The sequence below is a fragment of the Phascolarctos cinereus genome, unplaced genomic scaffold, assembly GCF_003287225.1.
Source record: "Phascolarctos cinereus isolate Bilbo 61053 unplaced genomic scaffold, phaCin_HiC Scaffold_7;HRSCAF=346, whole genome shotgun sequence".
NCBI classification, from domain to species: Eukaryota; Metazoa; Chordata; class Mammalia; order Diprotodontia; family Phascolarctidae; genus Phascolarctos; species Phascolarctos cinereus.
Genome location: NW_027556180.1, coordinates 8,733,757 through 8,757,026, shown reverse-complemented (window position 1 = coordinate 8,757,026; position 23,270 = coordinate 8,733,757). Strand labels below are relative to the sequence as shown.

Genomic DNA, 23,270 nt, shown 5'->3' with positions numbered 1-23,270 from the left:
GAAGGGCAAAGGCCTGGTGGTGGGAAGCCAGTCCCTTGGGTTCCCACTCCATGGTTGCCTGGGATAGTGAGTTATCCCTGTTGCTATGGATGCTGCTTCCTGGTGAGCTGGACAGAAATCATTGGACTGTCTAGTGTCTCTATCCCCCTCATCTGTGAGCAGTCAGAATGTCATTGAGGAGGCGGCGAGAAGGGTGTGATGGATGAGGCCATGAACAACACATCAGCAACCTTACCTTTCTCTGCTTTATATTTGCACAGAATACCAAGCTAACATAGTCTCATCCATCTTCATAAGATAGCAGTAAATATTCTTATATGCCTTTAAGTAAAGTTTTCAAGTTGATGTACAGACATTAGCTCATTGGAGCCTCTCTACCATGCTGTGAGATAGGTGTGATCAAGGCACCCCGTTTTAGAGAAGAAAAAACTGAAACTCAAGGAAAAAAAAAACCCTTGCACAGAGTCTACAGTGTTTTCAGTGGGAATGAAACTCAGGCCTTTCTAACAGCCAGTACCCCACTCTCTCATTACCTTCTTCCTCTCTGACCATTATAAAGTCAGGAGCCAGGATTGCCAAAGTTCTAACTAGGGGAGGGTGACTGGGACCTCTCCCCTGGGCACCAAAGGTTAGAGGATGCTACAAGTGTGTTCAGTCATTTAGAAGTGCAGAAACAACTGAAGTTAGCACCTTGTGAAGGAGAATAATTAGTAAAACTAAGATGCTGCATGACAGCGTTCCTCCTTCCCATTGAAGCTCTGCTTCCATTGAGCTCCTTTGCCCCAGCCTGAATCTCCCCTCCTCCCTCATCCTCTACAGTTGAGTTTGTTTGAAAAAAATCAATGCCCCCTCCCGCTTTTATTCTTTTTGCTGTTTATTTTAGGTATCATCATCATCTTCTTCATTCTCATCACTAAGATTGGTTTAGTGCCCAAACTTTTGCAAAATGCTTGGAATATACTCTCTTAGTAGCAGAATTCCTGCCGATGGATTCGTTTCTAACCAGACCAGAGGGCACCAAATGGACTGCCTCTCTATCTATAGGCCGGGGCCTTCACAAGACCTCAGAAACTTAGGCTTAAATGGTCCCATCCAGCCCGACCTATGCTGGTCCTGTTTCTCCATTGGGAAGCCCCAGTGACCTCAGGCCAGAGATGTCCTCACCCTTCCTTGAAGCAGCTAAATGGCACAGGGAATTGGGCTCTGGGCCTGTAGTCAGAAAGACCTATGTTCAAATCCAACCTCATGAATTTACTAGCTGTATGACGCTGGGTAACTCTGCCTGCCTCAATTTCCTCAACTGTAAAATGAAGATAATGACAGCATCTACCTCTCAGGGTTGTTGCAAGAATAAAATAATATATCTACCAAAGTGCTTTGCACATCGTAGGTGCTTAATAAGTGCTTATTTTCTTCCTTTACCTCCCCTTTATTCTCTTATTCCTTGCTCTTTCCTGTGTTCTTTTCTCTTAGGATTGTGGTGGCCTGCTGTCTGAAGGAGACAATCAGGGCTGCTACCCATTGGATGGACATATCCTCTGCAAGACCTGCAACTCAGCCCGCATCCGCGTCCTGACTGCCAAGGCCAGCACTGACCTCTGAGAATTGCTGATGCCCATTGTATCTGATTGGGGGAGGGTGTAGGGAAGGAAGGGTGGGAAGAGGGCAGGGCTTGGGGGGGCATGTCTCGGAGGGTTCACTTTGCAGTTGAGCATGGCCCCATTGTAGGGGTAGAAAGAGCAGGAAATGAAAGGAGCAGCCACCTTTGCCGGTGGGCCTGTTTTTGACCTTCTTTTTCCTATCCCCCTCTCCTGGAAAGCACACTGAATTGGCTTGCTTGTTGGTAGATCGCACCAGAAGCACAACACAACCCAGGTCACGAGGTTGGGTCCTGGCTGACCTTTCTGTGCAAGGACTTCACTCAAGCACATGAATGCTTCTCATCCATCCCTTTCACTTCTTCATTCCTGTAACTTTTCATTCTTGCATTTGCCTGACTCGCCTTCTGGTTGAACAGCTTTTTATAGCCTAGTATTTTACTGTTGCTGAGGATTTATTCAGTGGGGATGCCAGCTTCTAGGATATCGAGTATGAATGCACCAGCCCCTTGAGAAAGGGTGCTGGCTTCTCGTAGCTGGTTCTCAGCAAGGCTAGACACTCTGTTTATGTATATAGGAAATGATGTGTTTGTGTTTTACTAGAACTCTAAAACCAGTCATGTGCCTTGAAAGAAATCACAAATGATTTTTCACTAGAGTACAAAGAATGTAACTAATATATTACATAGCCAAAGCCTGGTTTGGGTATGACCTCTGGCATCCATCAGGCTAAAGCTGTAGTGGTCATTGACTAGGCCGTTTAAAATGGCCAGAGAGCCAGTCCAGCTGGTCCAGCACTACCTGGGTTTTCTCACAGATTTTCAGTGGTTGATAGATGTCTCAAGGGAATTGACATAGCTTCCCTGATTTCCCAAAAAGAAATCGAGCATCTCACTGCAAAATGGAGACAGGAGACCCAAAGGGCTTTCAGATAGTTTGAGCTAGGTTTGTGTTACACCTTAGCATTCTTTTTTTACCCCCAATTAGGACAGTCCTGTTTATCCACAATACCCTTTCCAAGACAGCCTAGGGGAATTTAACTCTTCCCACACTGAACCTTTCATCTAGAGAAATGCCACCATTCCCCCTCCTCCACAACCATCTACAATGAACCACATCGGCCTCCTCTCAAGGCCACAAGGCATTTTCTGGCATCCTAAATTTGCTCTGATAATTGCAAACCAGGACTCCAAATGGTTGTCAAATGTGGGTTGATCAATTTCAATAAGAAAAGAAAGAGCAAGCGAGAGCATTAACTTTCTATGAGGGTAGTCTTAGCTTTCATTAAAAACTCATTTTTATCCAGTGGTTGAAGCATTTCTTCTTCATATGCCAAGGAAGTCACTTTCAGTGAAAGAAAAAAATAAAAATGCGCAAAATATATAAGATTAAAAAATACATGTATATACACACACACACATATGCATATGTGTGTGTGTGTATATGTATATATATATATATATATATATATATATATATACACATGAATATGTATGTATTTTATTTTCCTATATAAGAACCAAAGGACTTAACCCCATAGTGCTTGCTCCAGCAAAACCCATTGGCTAAAGACAATTTGGTTTTTAATTGGAAAAGAAGACCTTGGACTTAAAATGTTTCAGTCAAAGGCAGAGCCTTGCCTTTTCTGTGTCATGGACAAAATGGAGATTTGGTGTGTGGGTCATACAGTCTGGTATTCATCCACTGCCACAGAGGTAGCTTGTCATGATGGTCTTTTTGTGGGATGGTTCCTGACACATATCAACCCCTGGTCTTTCACTTTCAGTCTTAAAGCGTTGACTGTGACCCTGAGATGTTTGGATAAGAGATTGGGAATTTCCCAGGGTCTCACTATGGGGTATCAGAAGCAGGACTTTCTGAACCCAGGTCATCTGCACTCCAAGGCTAACCCTCTACAGCCCCCTGGCTCTCTTCATAAGCATTACTTCTCTACAAACAAGCTCCATTTTCATGCTTTTTTCCCCCTCTTTGTCATATTTTAAGAAATTAAAAACAAAAGTTCTAAATTCTATCCCTAAGATCTGAAATTTAAAAAAGTAAATTTTAAAGGCTTATCCCTCCATGCTGAGAGATGAGTCCTACTACTTTTTCTGATTGTCATAGCTGGAATTCTCAGCCCTGCCTCAAGAATACTCAGTATGCTCTGCAAATGAATTCTATTCTAATGGGAACCTTCTGAAATCTGTGAGAATAGTCAATCTTTCAGCCTATTCTTCAGAGACTTTGCTTGGCGATGAGTCACTACAACTTCTCTGAGTTAATTTTGAGTTTGCTTGCTAGCTGGCATCATAATACAGGGTTCAAGAGGCCCCACCAGATGTAGAGCTATCAACGGCCACTGTCTTCATAACACCACCCCTCATACCTCAGTGCTCCATCGTCTGCCCCTTACAGCATGGACCTCACAGTTTGGGCAATAGGAACTCGGGTGGACTTTGACCACCTTGGGGCAGCAGGATGAGTTTTGAATACAGTGGCAATAACCAAACTCTCAGGATTAAGCCTAATGGAAAGCCAGACTGCCTTCAGCACTGATTATTAGTAGATGGGGGGGTAATCAAGAGTTACATACTGACATAGATTTCATAGCATATTTTTCAGTGAGTATGTCAGTGGCAAAATATTCTCCTTATGTCAAAAAGCAAAGAGGCTGCCTCAGTGAGCAATGAGCTTTCTCTTTTGTAAGTGACAAAGCTGACACTTCCCCCCCACCCGGAGTCATGATCGTCCAAAAACAAAGACTACATGCATCTATTTATGCTAATTGGAAAGAGAGCAAGTGGATGCTGGCCCTCTTCAGCAGGTCCCACTGGAATTAAATGTTCCCACACTCATATGCAGGCCTTCTGAAAACCAGGTTTCCTGGCCCCCAGCCCCACAGCATGACTCTTGGGTACCAGCACAGGACTCCTTTCTCACAATCTTTACAGTGTATTTATCACCTAACCTCATATATCTTTGCCAAAGATTATAAAAGTAAATCTGTTTTTAATATAGACTTTCTTAGACTTTTCTAATGATAAATGTGCACACTTTTCATGACACAGAAATATTTAGAGTTTGTGTGTGTGTGTGTGTGTGTGTGTGTATGCATGTGTGTATCCTTTCACAAGAAATATTTCACAAGAAATATAAAGGATTTTAAATTAGCTTATTCCAGGTGTTTGTTCATTTTAGTCTGATTTTATTTTCCTTCTTTGTCTTTGACAGCAATTATTTCATATTATGAATGACAACTTCACCACCATGGGTCTTTCTGATTGAGTTGCACAAAATTTTGTCTATATCATGATGTATAAAAATAATATAGCCTTAAGGGTAGGATTATATTCTGTCTTAAAAAAAAAGAATACTGTCCTTATTTACTTATAAACATATTAGCAAGGGAAGAGATAGATGATCCCAGATATTCTATGGACTGGAATGTTTAAGAAATATATTTGGCTTTAATCAGTTCATGTTGTTTATATCGGGTAAAATTTTGAAGCCTGGGAGACATGGACAAAATTTTTAAAAAAAATGTGGTGCATTGTGTGCTATGCAGATGAAAATATTTTTATGAGAATTCTTAATTGTTTGAAGTCCCAGTACGTGCCCAGTGGATATGAGGACTCATCTGGTAGTGGGCCTCCCCTTTAACAGATAAAAGTCATTTGTACATTCCAACCTAAGACAAAGTACTGAGAACTCTGTTTCTTTAAAACACCAAGCTCTGGCTTTTTTCCTTTCTTTCCTATGTTATTAATGTGTTGTCGTGGTATTTGTGTGTATGTATGTATGTGTGTCAGAGGAGGAGGGAGAGAAGCTGAACTAATCCAAATCAATCCCTTAAAGATAACTGGTATAAAATTATTAACACTAGAAATATCTTCTAGCCAAGAAGGATGCTGCTTATGATTTGTGGTTGACATTCAAAGTTTCTAGTTGAATTTTTTGTAATTCTCAAAGGATGAGGTGCAAGGAGAAGGCATTTACTTCAGGTGCCTGTGGGCTGACAGTAAAGAAAGGAAGCAAGAATATAATGGAAACTTGGACAGCAGAACTTCCTGACTGGCTCTGGCTTTCTTAGTTAGTCAAAATCCTATTAACCTGAACCTACAAGGGAAAGCAGTGTTCTTTCTTGGGAATACAGTGTAGCGATCTTGACTATGTCAGTTTCTGTGTCAATGGCCCCATCATTCCTCCATTATTGAGTTGTGAAGAGTGTTAGGGAAATGTTGGCAGCCACTACTGAGGTCAGGGAAACACCAATGTGACCTCCCAGCCTCATGCCTTTCCTTCTGGCTTGTTAAGGCATGTTTTCTTTTTCTTTCTTTTTTTTAAAGGCATTTCTAGAAATATTTCTCTTCTACCTTAGTATTGCACATTTGTCATCTAAACAATTGCTCACCCATCTGTTGCCTGGAGCTATGGTACATGTGTGTTGCCAATGAAATATGACAGAGTGTTCCATGTGCACCCATTTTAGACATTTGGACTTTGGGAGTGGGGGAGAAGCCTGCTGGAAAGGATATGACCCTGTAGAATATACCAGTAGCAAATCAGAAGGGCAGAGCTCTTGGTGAACTTTTAATGGAAAAGATCGAAGAGATAAGGTTAATTTTCACCTTATTTTCAGTTAAGGAACTGATTTGACAACCCAACCGATGAATTTGTGAGAGCAGGAAAATGTTGCAAGACCAAAAATAAATTCATTAGAAAGACAAGAGCAAAATTCAGAAATGTAAAGGGCTCTTTCACTTTGGCAGAATCTCATCGTGTTTCTTTCCTCTTAAGTCTGTCCCTCTTGCACAGCTTTTGGCCAAGTCTCATGAATCAGGAAGTGTCTTGTTAATCTCTAAATCATAAGGAACATGTGAGAACACAAAGGAGGATTTATGGCCTGGGGTGAGCATTTGTGGTTTGCCCTCATTCTGGGATTAGTCAGCCATGATGATAATAAAGACAAACACTTCACACTTGTGGCCTCTGACTTCTATTAAGCATCTCCATTTGGAACATCGTCTCTGGACATCCTATGACATTTAATGGAGAAGTGAAATTAATGCCACAGCTAAGTTGGGAATCATGAGAATGAGCAGGGGTAAGGTAAGGCTGTGGATGTTTCAGTTCAAGGTATTTATTTCATGTATCAGTGGAATAAGATTCTCCACCACCACCCCCTGGTGGGAATTGTATTTCTAGACTTTTTCCATCTTCAGGTAGAAACTGCTGTGAGTAAATAGAAATTGTTTCTTTTCTGTAATGTAGAGTTTCGTCGAGGCCTTTCCTTTACCTTACTATGTGCATGAAAGTGTGAGTTCATTGCCACTGGTGCTTTCTTTGTCCCTCTCAAAGCCCTATCCCATCCTATAGTCCTTATCCTTGTATTTTCAAAACTTGTCCGTAGACGAGTCACCCAGCCGACTCGAGGCCTTGCTCTTCTTTGATGAGTATTGAGATTTCCCCTAATTCACATCAGCTGACCATCTCTTTTCTTTTTCCATTCTTGATATTTCCATGGCCCATTTTCTCTTCCAAGCACACACAGTCTTTCTGACTTCTGTTGTGCCACTTGAAGTGTCCAAGTCGCCATTGGGCAGATGCTATGACCTGCCTGGGTCTATTGGAGGTCTTGGTGTTTCCCTTTCAGCAAGCTGCCGTGGAGATTTTCATGCAATATGTGACACTGGGAGATTACTGGTATTCAACAGATGGGCTTTGGGGGTAAGAAGCAGTCTTGGGTGACTAACAGTTGGACACATTTGATCAAATGCAATACACCAGTCATGGCCTTCTCCTTCTCAAGGCTGGGGCTCACTCCTTTTCCATTACAGGGCCTGTCAAAGATACTGATTGCACAGGCCCTCAGTCCAGTGGGTGGTCAGTTAATCACTCAACACGCATTTATTAAACGCTTACTGTATCCCAGCTAGTGTGCCAAGCCCTGGGGGTACAAAGAAACACACACACACGCAATGTTGTCCTTTCCCTTAAGGAGCTCACAATCTAAGGAGACTTACCATCTTTAAGAAAAATGAATGAATGAATGAATGAATGAATGAATGAACAAATGACATATATTTGTCATTACCATTAATATTGAGATACCCCCACCCATAATGGGGAGATGACAAATACACAAAAGGACATATGGCCTCCCAATATTCTACAAGTTTGAAGAAATGCTTTCTTTGTGGAAGATGGATCAGGAAATCTCACCCATAAAAGGAAGGTAATACAGACAATATTGTCTTCCATTTATTTACTGAATCATCATCCCTGCAGTCTCAGGTCATAGTACGTGGCCCTGCCTGTAGTATGCTTAATTTTATCCTTTCCCAATGGAAGCTGTTATCTGAGCACTGGTGTGCAAGGTGTTTGAAAAAAAAAACCAGACAAGTTTGAAAAGAGGGAATTTTATTTTTGAAATATCAACTAAAATCAACTAGACTGTGGGGTGAGAAAACATTTTGCTCCTTTGGGATATGATCATTCTAACTTTCATGGAGAGGACAAGTGATCGTCCTCCCAGATTTTTGTTGCAAATCAGCCTTTTACATATGACACTAATATTAAACGGGAGTAGTCAAAACACTCGATGTGTGGCCTCGTTCCAACTAGGAGCTAGGAAATGGTGTCAGCTCCCAAGTTTTTCTTAGATGACAGATTATAGGCTTGCAGTTTACCAAAGCAACTCAAGAGGGAAAAAAAAAATCAGATTTTATCATCAAAAGATTTGAGGGTTATGTTTTCATTTGGATAAAGTATAGTGCCAGCCTGGCTGTTCCTCCACAATGGCTCATCCAAGCTCTTGGTCAGCATCCTTGCTGGGGAAAGCCAGTGAGATACCTCATTTCCTTCTCATTTGGACTTCTTTCCTTTTACTCCTATATGGCGCATGATTACAGAGAGTCGATTGAGCTTTCTTTTGTTTGGGAGGTCAGGCTACAGTCATGTCAGACGGCCAAGAGTCCTATGGTACTCTTGGAAATGAACCTAGATTTCAGTAATTCAATTTATTTCTGTGAGCTTTTATTAGTGCGTATTGGTGCCAAGGGCTAGAGATATAAAAACAAAATTGGGGGAAAACGGCAACAAACAAGAACAAATCTAGCCCCTGCCCTCAAGGAGCTTAGGTTTGATACATGTCCTGGGCTTGGGGGAGACAGAGGATAGGCATCATGAGTAATGCTATTGCCCCCATGCAACACAGCCATGGGGGCCTTCCTCAGATTTGACTTATAGTGGATGGTGATTAATAAGTGCATATTTAACAACGCTGTCTCTGACTTGCACCTGGAGAAGGGAATCACCTCAATAGGCTTTGTCCAAGAGGCATGGCCATGATTGGATGGGAGTCTATCAATCACTGTTTTCCAAGACTTCACTTCTATCTCTTATGATGTGAATGAATAGAATGAAGCCCTTTCATCCCTGACAAGCCTGGATGCTGTGTTATGATGAACTTGCATTTCCAAGGCCTCAGGCACATTATAGTTTAGTCCACAATCTTGTAAGGTAACACACTAGCTACTTGTAAAAGGGACAAGAATAGGAGGGGGTTTTATCACTTCATGTTCTATAAAGGTATTAAACCATGACATTGTGTGGTCCCTTAAAGTTAATCTTCGTGGATGTCCTTCATCCCATTTGATTAAGGTGTTTTCAGGCTTCTGCTCAGATCTTAGCCCTATCTTAACCCCATCCTTTTGAGCTAGCCTATGGAATGTGCTATTTGAAATCACAAGTCTGCTTCCTTGGACAGACATTTATTAAGGGCTTACTCTATGTTCAGCACTGGGAAGACAAAGAAAAGCAAAAAACCAAAACTCCTGCCCTCAAGAGCCTTCCATTCTATTGCTATGTTCAGGAGCACAATTTGTGCATAAAGCAGGTTCACAAGCATTGGAAACAATAACCTAAATTTGCAACTTCTTAACTGAGCCTCAGGCAAATGCCTTCAAGGATAGACATGTGAACATGTCTCATGTCCCTCCCAGAGTCAAAGAGAAATGCCTACGTATGGCTCTGTGCCTTCCTTAATAAGAAGTTTTCATGTACAGAGTTTGTTTTTAATCTGATGATATTTTCCCACGTAGCTATGATCTAATTTTAGAAATAATTTGGATGAGACAACCTCTGAGGTCCATCCCTTCCAACCATGGGATTTGAGGATCCTGGCTTTTCTCTTCTTTTCTGATTCATCTTCAGTTGGCATTGCCTTCAAACACTCTGAGGGTCTTTGCCCCCAACAGGCATTTAATTATCTGAAAACATTTAAATATGCCAGGGAGACTCTTATTTAAAGGAAACCTGCGGCTAATCCTTTTGTAATGCACACAGTCTTTCCTTTGTGCATCTCTTTCATATATACAACTCAACTCAAGAAGTATGGAGTAAGGACTCTGTAACATGCAACAGGCTAAGCTGTAAACCCCTGAGCAGTCTGAAGTAATAGCATCAATTTCTTCTCCTGGCCTCTCGAGCAGATGCCTCCTTGTTGTAAACATCTTAGGAGAATAGGCTTGGGCAAGATTCCTTGAATCTTTCCTCCCTTCCTCCCTCCCTTCCTTCCTCCCTTCCTCCCTCCCTTCCTCCCTTCTTTCCTCCCTTCCTTCCTTCCCTTACTCACCTAATGGCACCAAATGAAAACCCCAGAGGCAGAGATTTCAGCTCAGTGTGAAGAAAAGCATTCTAATTACATCTAACCAAAACAATTGGCTCTCTCAGGGGGAGGTGGGTTCACTTCGCAGTAGTTATTTTACAGATGCCAGTTACTATTTTGTCAGGTTTGATGCAAAAGAGATTCACAGTTAGGTATGGATTAGACTAAATTGCTCCTGAGATCTCTTCCAGAACTGAGATGCTGCTATTCTCAGAAGTGCCTGCTTTGTGCCTAGCACTGTGTTAGGCACTGTACAGGACCTCAGCATCTGCCTGTACTCAGTAAAAGTGGATTACCTCTTAACAAAGCATCAAGGCTTGTAACTAGGAAGCTGCCTGATATTTGGGCAATGCCTTTAGAGAAGGTTGCATGAGACCTCAGACACTCATACTGGCCCTACAAGGATGAGGTTCCCTAAATGACCTTGAAGGTCCATTCTACCTTTTTATTGATGAGCTATGATCCTATATTTCCTTACTAATCTTCTCCACTACCAGGCCATAACCATTGCCTCTCCCAATACCTGGAAAACATCCTGAAGGCTTGAAATGAAGAAAAGAGCAGATACCACTGAAAGGTGGAGAACTAAATGAGCCAAATGCCTTAATTCAGGAACAGTATGCATATGACATTAGGTCACAAGGCCATTGGCTGATCTCCCGTATATTAAAAGTTGGCCTGACTTAATCGTGTTGCTCTGTTCAGTTTGCTGTTAGATTCTGGAGCCACAGCAATGAATGTGTGTGGATGTCCACCTCTCCCTAGCCCAGGGAAGTCAATGTTACCAGAGACAGTCTCCAACTTTTCCATCTCCTTCTATGCAGAAGAGAGAGCAAGCTGCCAGAGGCACATGTAAGTGACCACCCCAATGGGGAGTAATAATGAGACATCCAGATGAAGTCTGTCTATTTGTAGACTTCTCAGATCTGTGATTTGCTTGTTTTGAGGGGTCTCTCTGCTGGTATAGGTTGCATCCTTTCCTTGTCTTGGTAGATGAACTCTGAGAGTTTCTTTGGCCTGAGAAGTTCACCCTTCAGGCATCCCATTGAGGACTCACTGTGTGCACATAGATTCTTATTAAAGAAGTGACATGTAGTCTCTTGCAAGATTTGCACTCAAAGCCTTTCTTGCTTGGCAGGGCCTCCCAAAGCATTTATTCCATGGAATTGAAGAATTCCATGAGTCTTCTACAATGTTTTGATGGCTGGGGACAGTACTTCAGTAGAGGAGAAAGGTTCAGAGCTAGACTGAAAATGATGCATTATTATGATTCATCCTAAGCTGCTTCTCCAGTGAATCCAGCAAACCTAACCAGCCCACTGGGCCACTACATGTTTGGGGACTATTTTTCCTAAACCAAATATCTGGACACATGTTCTGATGAAAGGTATTCTTTCTGAAAAACCTGGAACTCTTTAGTTAGAAGGATTCTTTCTTTTTGGGAAATCTGGATTCTCATAGAAAATTCAAAGCAGAAGGCCCTTGTACTCTAAAATATACCTGTCTCTCAATCAGTGCGCCTTGATTTCCCCTTTACAATAAAGATGGTTAGGTCTGTACAGCAGAGGTTATCACAATGTCACACCTCCACCTCTTTCTTTTCTCCCATGTACTTTACTCCTGCCTGACAAATGTTTATATTTTTCAGCATTATGATTTTTAGCTGATGTTTTAAAAAAAAAAACACCTCTAGCCATTCTAACAAAAATAGACTTAGGGAGTTTGTGGAATTTGGAGATTTTTTTGTTACTATTTTTTTAAAGACAAAGTATTCTGACAACTGTCTTGTGGTTTAATGTGCCCTTCCCCTATACCACCCGCCCTCCAGGAGCTAACCCAAGCACAACCCACTCCAGCTAACTGACCTACTAATGATAACCTTGAGCAATGTTAGGTAAGGTTATTGTCAGGGAGCATAATCTCCTGCGATAGGAAAGGAAAAGCTTGTAGCAAAAGACAGTATTGTGGAAAATTAATCTCCTTTAAAAAGATGGTGCTAGGAGATACCAGATTCCTTCCCTGCCCTTCCTTTCTCACATTCCTAAGATTTAAGCCATTAGATGGAGAAGGAAGCATTCCCAAATTTAATGCAGCTTCTTCATGGGACAGAGGGATAACATGCCCTGGGCCACCACTCAGTCCCAGTGTCCAGACAAGTCTTGCCCACAAGATGGAGGCCACACTTCTTCAGAGATTCTCACCTGGCCGTTCCTGTTTGTATTCCTGACAGCTATTACGTGTGGTATTAACTGGAAAGGAATGACTCCACATTGAGGTGCTTTCTAGGCTTGGGGGTAGGTATACAGGGCTCCCCTGCCCTTTCAGCTGCCATCATAGAATGGTGCAAAGATATTCTCTCTCCACTAATGTTCAGTCTAGAACCAGAAGCCCCATCAATGAGCATCGTTGTGAGTACAAGGGGCTTGGATGCTGACCATTTCTGTCTGGCTTTTGAAGGATTTTTACTTTGCAGGCTTTCCCCCTATGTCATTCACCAAGCTAGTTTCAACCTGATTACTTAGGCAAGCCCAGTTGTGAGAAAAGCTCAGTGATGGAAGGCCCACACTCCCTCCCTCTCTTCTCTAAGCAATACCCAGTGGTAGGACACTCAAGATCCCAAAAGGAAAAACAAATGACTTGAATTTGGCACTGCCATCATCCCTGGAGATTGGCACCTTCCTTCCACTTTAATTAGATGACTTCTGTGGTCATCAAAATGGAATAAGACAGTACAGAGTTACATTAGATTGAATGCTTAATCCCTACCCTCACGCCTCAGTCAGAAAGAGGAAAGGGAGACATTTGAATAGTGACTTGCTATACAACTTCAAGGACTTAACTTTGGGGGCACATGGTTTCTAATTGGTTGGAATAAAAGGGCCATGAAGTGTGTTATTTTTTTCTTTAAGGGGTGGGGAAAACAGAGATGGAAGGCTAAAGCAAATACTAGCTTTTTAATGTCAAAACCAAAGGGTGTCATTAATATCTCACTCTTTCTCCACTCTGACCAACAAATCTGGTCTCCCCCCATCTTACCTGTCTCTCTTTCTTTGTCTCTGTCAGTCTCTCTCTCTCTTTCTCTTTCTCTCTCTCTCAAGACTACTTCTAAGAAAGCCAATACTTCAAGAAAGAAATTTTACTTTAAACACTTGGGTTTTTCAAGCTGGGAAATTAATAATTTCTAGACCTGACCCATTTCTTGTGGCTGCCAAAAAGGAAAAGAAAAGCTATTTAAATTTTGTGTGGAGCCATTTGTCTCTTAAAATATGCCAAAGCAATTTGAGGTGGGGGAGGAGATGAAGGTATTTATCTCTGCTGCTTGATTCTCTCTTTTTATTTCTATCTGTTAGGAAAAGGGTAGGAAACTATTCTTGGGCTATTATTATTGATGCATTGTGCTGCTGTTAGGCCTGATGTCTGCTTTGCCATGTGCAGCAGCATGGGTATAATAGCTGCCCTGCCCTCCCCATCTCCTACACTGGAGATAACTCTTAAGGCTGAATAACTCCTCTTGCCATAGCATTTAAACTTCATTTATGAACTGGTTTGGAGATTGTGGAAGGACCTACTTTATTTCTGCCAGCCCAGAGTTCATAAATATCAGAACACATTGTCCACTTGCCTTTCACTTCTCAGTGGCCAGCAGTGCCTGCCACTTGGCAAGTGTAAACTGGGAGTGGGAGAAGACCTTAAGTCTCCATGTTCTTGTGAATCCTGCCAAGTTCCTCTGGTTTAGGTGTCAAGGGGCAAAAGAAGGTAAGTAATAGTTTGGCCATCAACAATGGAGATATCACATTGTAACTTTAATAAATAAAATAATATTTCTATTATTTTTAATTCTATCAACACATACCTAGTGTATCAAGCTGACCTAAACTTGATTACAAACATTATCAAAAAGAGAATGTGCCTTAGAACCAGACTTCACTTGGTACCAAAGTAAAGCCATGCCCCCAAATCAGGTGAAATGCCCAGACTAAAGAAATTAGGATATCTCACAGTCAAAGTGTTATAGTATCATGGATATAAAACTGCAAAGAATCTCTGAGGCCCCTCATTTTACAGACGGGATAAGTTAGGGGTGCTCCCAAGGTACTGGAGGACTTTCTGGCTTTCTCCTGATATTGGGAAGTTTCCAGTGTGGCATGCTGTCTTTCTATCCACTTCTGAGCTCATCCCTTGCTCTTGCCACAGGGCAGCCATCCTTTATTTTTCCCTATCATTCTTCCCGTGGCATCCAATGGATGGCATCTTTGACTCCTGTTCTTCTTGGAGATCCCTCATTGGTTAGATGTCAGCCTGCTCCCTCTGGCCACATGCCTCTCCATTGCCCTCTGTATAATTCATTTTTAATTCTTTGAATGCAATTTTGTCCTTTTTTTGTCTAATATTGGTAGACATTTAAATGGGAGCCATTTAGTACCAATCAGCAGATACATGGAGGATGAGATGTAGAATCAGAGACGAAGATGGCGTCCTTGTTCTTTTGTGTGACTTCTGTTTGAGAACCAGAAGAGCATGCCCCTGGACAGAGTCTTCAACTTAAGTTTGTAACTTTTATGTGAAGCATTTCATTATCAGTCAGAGCAGGAGGCAGGACTGGAGTTTTAGAGACATAGGTAGGGGAGGGGAGAGTATTCCTCATGTCTGTGTTCTTCCCAGCAAGGGATTTTTGTCGTTGTTTTGTTTCTTGTCCTGAGCTAGGCTATTACTTTGATCAACATGGGGCTTCTTTCTCCTGTTCACAATGGGAATGTGTGCAATTATGGGAGGAAGAGGAAGCAGCATTAGAGGCTTAGACTAATGGAGTCTTTGTCGGGGCACAGAGGCTGTGTAGAGTTCCAGGAAATTAATCTTGCAGTTTGCGCAGCAGGACAGCTCGCGGCCTGGGGCTTGTTCCTGGCCTGCACCGTAGGCTTCTCTCCTCCTTCGTTGTCACCTTCCACAAAGCTGTCACCTCCCCAGCAGCTTTGCAACTGCCTTCCCACAATAGCTCTGGTGTAGCTGCTGAGCTGGGATACAGCCATTGGATGACTGGGTCCTATTTGCAAGAACGACTCGTATCCGTGATCTTCTGCTGAAGCTTACACATTAGCAAAGTGAGAAGATGATTCCTAAATATACCTTTATTAGCCTTCCTCTTTGATTGATTGACTGCCTTTTTAAAAGTGCCTATTCTGAGAAACTTCGGAGTTCCTCAGGTGTTTTTGTAGACACTTAAAGTACCAGCCAAATACTTTGTAGACATAGCCAAAGTCCCACCGTATAGCCATGCCAAATGTACAGCCACAAACAGAAGGTGGTTGAGTTCTTTTTTTTTTTTTAATGGTGCCAAATGGAAGCAAGACATTTGTCTCAAACATTACCTCTCCAGTGGAGTTGGGGCTTGCTGACAAATAGAGTTCCTTATTATTTTTCCTCCTGGATGGGGAGAAATTCCAGAGTTTCCCAGTCCTATACTCAAAGGCAGTGAATGCTTCCAATAATTAGTCATGACTAAGGCTCCTAAGAGAAACAAGTGGTCAATCAATGGGTGTTTAAAAAAAACCCAGACACTAAATTGTTGTATATTCGAGTTGTCAATGTTTCTCCTCCTCTCTTATCTCTCAGGGTAATGTTTGAGCACAACTGCCGAACAGGCTTGGCTCCTGTTTTTGCAGGTTCAGGGTGCCAAATGTCTATGCCAGATCCTCAGTGGGCTCTCATTGTGCTTCCTGAAAACAGTCGAACCAGCCCACTCAGCTCACTTGTTCATGGAAATGTTTCCCCAGCCCTGTGGCTGATGAAAGAAACAGCTTCTGTCCAAAGAGACAGCAGCAGACAGGCCACCCTGTGCCTTCCCTTGTTGCCCCCATGAGCAGCTATAGGGGACCCTTCTAGTTCTTGGGAAATGAGGGGACCAGACTGAGGTAACTCCTATATCATTGGACAAATATTGCAGGGAAGGCATGATAGGAATACATTTCCATGTGGTTCATACTATTGAAACCAAGTAAAAAGTCTTGTTTGCCAAAACCTGCTTAATGTTATCTTTCTCTTCTTGTGCTTTAGTAGGATTCTAATATCAATCAGTTAATGATCATTTATTAAATCATGTGCCAGGCACTGAAGCTAACCAATTTCAGAGGTGGAGGGGTGGTGATTTCTAACTCTGTCTCACTTTCTCTTCCCTCTCCCTGACAAAGATTTTTAATAGGCTTTCAACCACAAATCCCCACCCCACCCCCTGCTTTTTCCCCACAAAAGCACCCAGTGAAAGAAGTCTTCTGTGTCATAGGGGTAACTCCACATTGTCTTTCTTTTTAATGTGCCAAGAGCTCCAGCTGCTCCAATCTAGCTAACTCAGGGCTTATTTTGTGCAAGGGTTTCACAGAGAACCACTAAGTCTTTCACCCAAGAGAATGAGCATTTTTTGAATTCTTCTCACTAGGGTAGCCTGACAAGCTTTCCTAAATTTGATACTTAGGACAAGGAAGAGGTGCCCTTGGTTTAAAAGACATCCCCTCCACAACACATATCCATAGAACTCATGTCTTCCACCGTCCTTAGCTTGGCCACATTTGATAATATGTCTGACCAGCCAAAGGCTGTCTATGTATGCAGTGTTGGCAAAATCATCCCTTATGGAATATTTGGGATTGATTTTTCTTCTGTGGCCTTGAGTGGAAAGTTAAGGGTGGCTCATGTACACAATGGGCCTCTAACATCTTGAACTATGTCCAAAAGTCATTTTGCTTGCTACTGACAAAACCAGACTCTTTCCTTCTAAGGTAAATAGGTAGCTTATGACAGAGTGACCCAAGGGATGGTCTGAAAAGAGAGGTGCATTTTTCTAGGCCAATTTAGTTACTATGAATTGAATACTATGAAAGGCCCAGCACAGGTAATCTTACGCTAACTGATTCAGGGCAAGCCATCTGTTCATTTTTATACACAAATCTATCCTGTAATCATTGATTCAATTGTGTAATGTTGATAGAATCACAGAATTCCTAGAACAAGAGTTCTTAACCTGGGGTCCTTCAATAGATCTCAGAAGGTCTGTGAACTTGGATGGGGAAAAAAGCACATCTTCATTTTCTCTAACTAATATTTAGCATTTCCTTTAATTATGAATTTCCAAAATAAGACATTTCCAGAAGGGGTTTGTAAGCTTCACCAGACTGCCAAAGCTATCTATAATACAAAACAGGTTAAGAACCCCTGTCCTAGGCCATAGATTTCCATTTTCTTTTCTGCTCTCAGCTAATTACACTTGTGTATTTCATCGAAGTTTCTGACATATGCAGAATAGTTCACATGGTTACCTCTGACAATAGGAGAATAAAACTGTTCTAAGCATGTGTTTTCAGTATTCTTTTATTTTGCATTATTCGATTGTGTCGAAATGTATTTTCCTCTCTGCCCTCTTCTTTTAATTATCTCTAGCAGTTATGTTCTTTTTTCAAATGTTGTGTAAGAAGAGAATATGCAAATATCAGATGCTTTTTTTTCTGCAGAAGAATAGAAATTGCTTGATTACATTTAGAAATCCAATAAACTCATTAGTAAATCTTCATTCTTGTTGTGAGAAATTCTTTTCAATTGAGTGGTCTCCATTTCTAGCTCTCATGATACCTTCATTAGGAAGAATTCTTTGGGCCCCTGCTATTGTGACGGACATCTAAGGAAGGGGTCAGAGTTCAGTGCCATCTGCCTGACTTCGGCAGATTTCTGGTCACTAAGCTCCAGCCGCTCTTCAGGTAAGAACACATGACTGTACTAAGGGGAACGGGACCCCAACTGCAGGAGCCTCCCTTCTCCTATACATAAGAGCATACTCTTTTGCATTTCCCTTTCCCCTTTCTAGTATATGCTGTCATAGAAAAAGATATTTCCAAACCTAGATACTAGCAACTGTGTTTTTCACAGAACTACCTAATGGGAGAATAGAGATCAACAGTCTTGGAGGCAGGGAGGCTTGAGTGTGAATCTCATCTCTGACACTAGCTGTATGATTCTGGGCAAGTCACTTAACTTTTCTGTGTCTCAGTTTCCTCATCTGTAAAAATGAGGGTATTGGATTTGGTGGTCTTTAAGGTCCCTTTCCCTTCTAAATCTCTGATCCTATGATTTCTCTACTTTTGTCTACTATCTCCATCTCCATCTCCATTCCACGGAATTCCCTGTGTTTTGGCAATGCTCAAGGACCTGGGTTCTGCATGGTCACCTGTTTGCCAGTAAAGTCAAGCAACCTGGGATGGTCAATATCAGGTCAATCTCTATTTTTACTATTTGCTGGTGCCCCTTCAGTGGCCACTAGGATGGGCTGCCCCAGTGAAAGAAAATAAAACCTGCACCCAAATACTACTTCTGCCATTTACCTAATACCAGTGTGACCTTGAGCAAGTATTACCTAGGTGGACATCACTTTCCTCATCCATAAAATATAGGGCTTGGGCTTTTTGAGCTTTTAGGACCTTTTAGCTCAAGATCTGTGAATCTATGAAAAGTTTCAGGAGGCCATGTAGGAGCAGGGGAGAAATCTAGGCCCAGAACAGTGGCATGGAATGGCTTGTCTTCTCAGACTACTTGAAGATGTGTGGTGAAAGGCAAAATATAAGTATGGACCACCCAAGCAATCCACCTACTGCTTTTTGCTAGTGGAGAGGAAACCAAGAATCAGTTCCCGAGGCTCTGACTCTCCTAGCTATGTAAGTTTAAACAAATCTCTTCACCTCTTCCAGGTTTTAATTTCCATTTTTATAAAATGAGAGAGTTGAACAAGGGGGCTTTCCAAGGCCATTCCTAGCTCTGACGTTCAATAACTGTATGATGAATGAGGAGGTGCTGCTTTTGTTGAGAGGCCACACCAGAACACAACTTCTAGACATTATTCTGTTATATTCATTGACATTATATTCCTTAGCACCAACGTCCAGGTCACATGACCAATAAGATGGAGGACTAGACATTTGCTTTCATCCTCACAACCTCTCAAACCTTTTCCACAACAGCAATTATGAGCCAGAAATAAAGCAACTCCATCTGTTTGTCTGTTTTAGGACACCTAGAACCCAAAATGTTAAATAAACAAACCTGTACTGATGCCCACTTTGAGCTTATGCATCCTCTTCCCCACCACCTACCATACCACTGACAATGAGACTCTATCAGCCAACCTGATCCATGGTCTTGTGATACATCGGATGCCACATCCTGTTCCACTCCCCCACCTTCTTTCTAGTGTCATGGAAATCTAGGCCCTGGAATACTGAAGTCTGCTGTGGCCTTGGAGGAGATGCTCACTGTTGTAAAATATGTCTGCAGGAGAGGAACAAGAGAATGGGGCAGAGCACATGCCTGGACTTGAAATAGACTCAAATCCTACACTGCACCCCACCATCCTCCTCCCAGAACCTTTAAGACCCAAATTCCAAATGACAAATCACCCATGGCTAAAATGGCACCAATGTGGCAGCACTCTGAACTGCCAAGGCAGAGAATCAAGGAAGGACGGATGGGACAAAACACTAGGTGTGGAGGGTGGGAAGTAGGGAGGTACTCTACTAACCTTGGGAGAATGAGCCCAGAACATCCAGATGGGCTCTTCCAAACAGCCATTCAGCATAAATACCTGGGCTAGTGAACCATGAAATAGTTAGTGGATACTGAGATACTTTGTGACTCACCCTCAAGGGAAACACTGAAAAGGGAGGGAGTCAGAAAGTCAAAAATAGAGGAAAAATGTGAGGGGTCGGCATGGAAAGGACTGTAAGTACCAAAGGTCTTAAGAAGAAAATTGAAAACTTCAACATAGGCAGCTAAATAAACAAGACAAATATTAAGAAGAGATTAACACAAATTACACAAAGCAGTGTAACACAAATTCAAAGGACATTCTTCATTCACCACAAAACACAGAAGGGAATGGAACAATGTGTTCCAAAGAATGATGAATCTCAGGATGCAACTCAGGATAACCCACCCTGCAAATATGAGTTTTAATTATAAAAGAAAAAAATAGACAATCCGTAACAAAGAGTTGTTTGAAACATTTTTAGAAAACCAGACGTGAAGAGAGCATCTGCTTGTCAAACACCCAAGACAACAGAAATGAAGGTGAGCTGAACTAATGCAGCATCCGGGGACAGCAACATCACTGGAATGATAGAGAGACCAGTATGAGCCTTCTTTCTAAAGAGACACAAGGAGATGAGGTGAGGGTGAAAGTCAAGTCAAGGTAAGAGTGGAAAGACATCCCTGGGACTTTATGGACAAAAACCTTGAGACACCTTGTCTACAAGTGAATTAATGTGTTTATTGTTTTTTTGTTTGTCTGTGAGGCTAGTTTATGAAATTGGAGCAAGCATAAAAGCAGCGAGGGAAGGAGGGGGAATAGAGGGGAGTATATGATGTGCCCAGGTTAAACCAGGGTCAACAGTTAGGGGAAGATGACTCCTCTGGTGTCAGTAAGAGAAAAGCCTATAGGGATGTAGGTGAGGAAGAAAGATTTAAAGTCAGGTGCTGGTGGGACAGGGTTCTGGCATCTTTGAAGTCTGACCAAGCTCCACATGCTCCACAGTGTCTGCTTCAGTTGCCTTAATGGCTATTGGAACGAATTGTACTTATCTGCCCATTCCACTAGAAGTCTTCATATGCTTGAGGTAGACACACCTCACCACCCCAAACTCACTGACAGGTTTGAGACCCATTTCTTTCCCTCAACCTGGTTTAGCCATCTGCCAAGATGGTTTTCCTGGAGTGTGGCTGCTTGGAGCCACACATGAGAGTTGCATGGCAGGTGAACACCAAAGATGGATGAGAAGCCGTGAAAAGGGCTCAGCAAACCCTCAAGTTAGAGGTGCTAGTCTTCTGTGAACACATTCAGTTAGATGAAGAGTGGAATGAGTCTGCCCTTTATAAAGGAAGGCATTGTGAGGAATTTGGTCCTCCACCCTCCATCCCTCTAATCAAAGGAGAGAGGAGGTTAAGAAAGGTGGTGTTAGTAGTCAAGGCTTGAGTTAGCAGCATGATGATGAGATTAGAGGGGATGAGTTTACCTGGAAGGGGGAATATTATTCTGTGGTACTGCAACTAGGCAGAGCAGCAATTGTAGAGTGGAGTGATCCAGGACTAATTAAAGGGGAGGAGAGGAAAAGGGAATTTGTTTGAGAACAACAAGAAAGATTGGAGGAATTCTATAACCAGAGAAATGTAAGAAAGAAAAAAGAAATCAGTAAGTCATTAGCACCATAAAAGACCAACAGATAGTAGACTCCCTGGTAAGTTCCCATGATCTTGAGGCATCCTACCTTAGGGCAAACATGGAATGACCTGTAGAGTCTGGAAAGAGAGGGTTGGGTTAGAAATGGAGTATGGAAAGTGTAGACTGCCAATCATCCAAAAGGCTGATATCTAACTTTCCCTACATCATAGCCTACATACTTGTGTTAATAAAAATCCTTTCTAGGAACTTCAGGATCACACAGGGGATATCTATTACAATAACTGCCAAAGATGAAACAGCTTCAGAGAAACAACATGTCTGCTAAGTCCTTGTGCTTTCTGGGGTCACTACCCTGTGTTTCCTTCATGGAAAATCAAACAAATGAACAAAAAAACACTTGGCATGACAGATTTTAGTTAGAAAATTCTTTACTATTTGAAAGGACGGGACAAATCTAATGAGACCATGTTCACTGAGGTTAAATGTAAAGACCTAACTTTTGGTTCAATAAATCAACCATGACGGGCAGTTAGGTGGCACGGTTGATAGAGCACCAGCCCTGGATTCAGGAGGACTTGAGTTCAAATCTGGCCTCAGGCACATAACACTTACTAGCTGTGTGACCCTGGTCAAGTCACTTAACCTAGCCTAGCCAAAAAAAAAAGTAATCAACCATGTAAGAACGTGACTGGGGAGATGTTGCTGCTACATAGCTACTCTGCTCAGACCCCACCAGGTGTCTTACATTTGGTTCAGACATCCATCTGTTAGGGAAAGCTTTAACAAGCAAGTTCAAGTCCAGAGGAAAGTGGCTGGAAAGGTGAGGGGAGAGGCCATAAAAGGACTGAATGAAGAAACAGGGGCCTTTCACCTAAAGAAAATAAAGTTTGGGGCTAGGAGAGATAAAGCCCGTTTCAAGTATTTGAAAGGCTGTCTGCCAGAGGAAGCTAGCAGGCACAATGGATAAAACAGTAGGCCTGGAGTCAGGAAGGAATATGTCCAAATTTAGCCTCAGACCCTTGCCACCTCTGTAACCCCGAGTATGTTCTTTAACCTGTCTGCCTCGGTTTCCTTGACTATGAAACAGAAGCTAATAATAGCACCTTTAGCCCAAAGTTGTGCGGATGAAATGAGATCACGTTTCTAAAGTGCTTAATACCATGTCTGGGCTGCGCTGGTTGTTTCTCCTTCATTTTCAGAGAACCGATGACATCATGGGGCGATGTTTGACTTGTGCATAAATTAGAATTAAGTGAGGCAGAGTTATACAAAGTCATCAGCCTCACTCTCTCCTCCAGAGTCATCAAAGTCCATTGGCAAGGCAAAAGCCAAGATGACTGGAAATGGCCCAGGCTGCAGCTGTCAGCGCTCCCCAGCGCATGCTTCAGCCACTTTCATGACCATTGGAACAAATTTTTCTCATCCACCCATTCCACCAGAGGAAGTCTTCACATACTTGGGGTAGACACCCCCCCAACTCACCTGATGGTACCCTTAACCTGGTTTTGCCCATTTGCTGAGAAGGTCCACCATGGTGTTTCCACTGCACGTGCTACAGCTTCTTGAAGCAACAGGTGAGAATTGTATGTGAGGTGGAAACCAAAGGTGGATGAGCAGCCCTGAAAAAGGCTCGGCAGCCCTCACACCAAAAGTTCTAGTTCTTCTTGCACACCCATATACACCCTGTCATATGGCAGGTATTGAATAGATACCAGTATACCTTTTTCTGTGTGGAAGATGGTTTAGACTTATTTTATTTGACCCCAGAGGGCAGAACTCAGAGGAATAGATACAA

At 42.3% G+C, this 23,270-nt stretch overlaps 1 protein-coding gene across 6 annotated transcripts in view; it reads left to right on the top strand.

The window, feature by feature from the left end:
• LPP (LIM domain containing preferred translocation partner in lipoma) overlaps positions 1 to 17,824 on the top strand; it is a 709,534-nt gene extending 691,710 nt beyond the window's left edge. For all 6 annotated transcript variants that reach the window (XM_020989038.2, XM_020989040.2, XM_078147348.1 and 3 more), the window contains one exon: positions 1,474 to 17,824. In XM_020989038.2, coding sequence (XP_020844697.1) covers positions 1,474 to 1,602 — 129 coding nt within the window. In that variant the 3' untranslated portion in view covers positions 1,603 to 17,824. The remainder of the gene's footprint in view (positions 1 to 1,473) is intronic.
• The last annotated feature ends 5,446 nt before the right edge of the window (positions 17,825 to 23,270 follow it).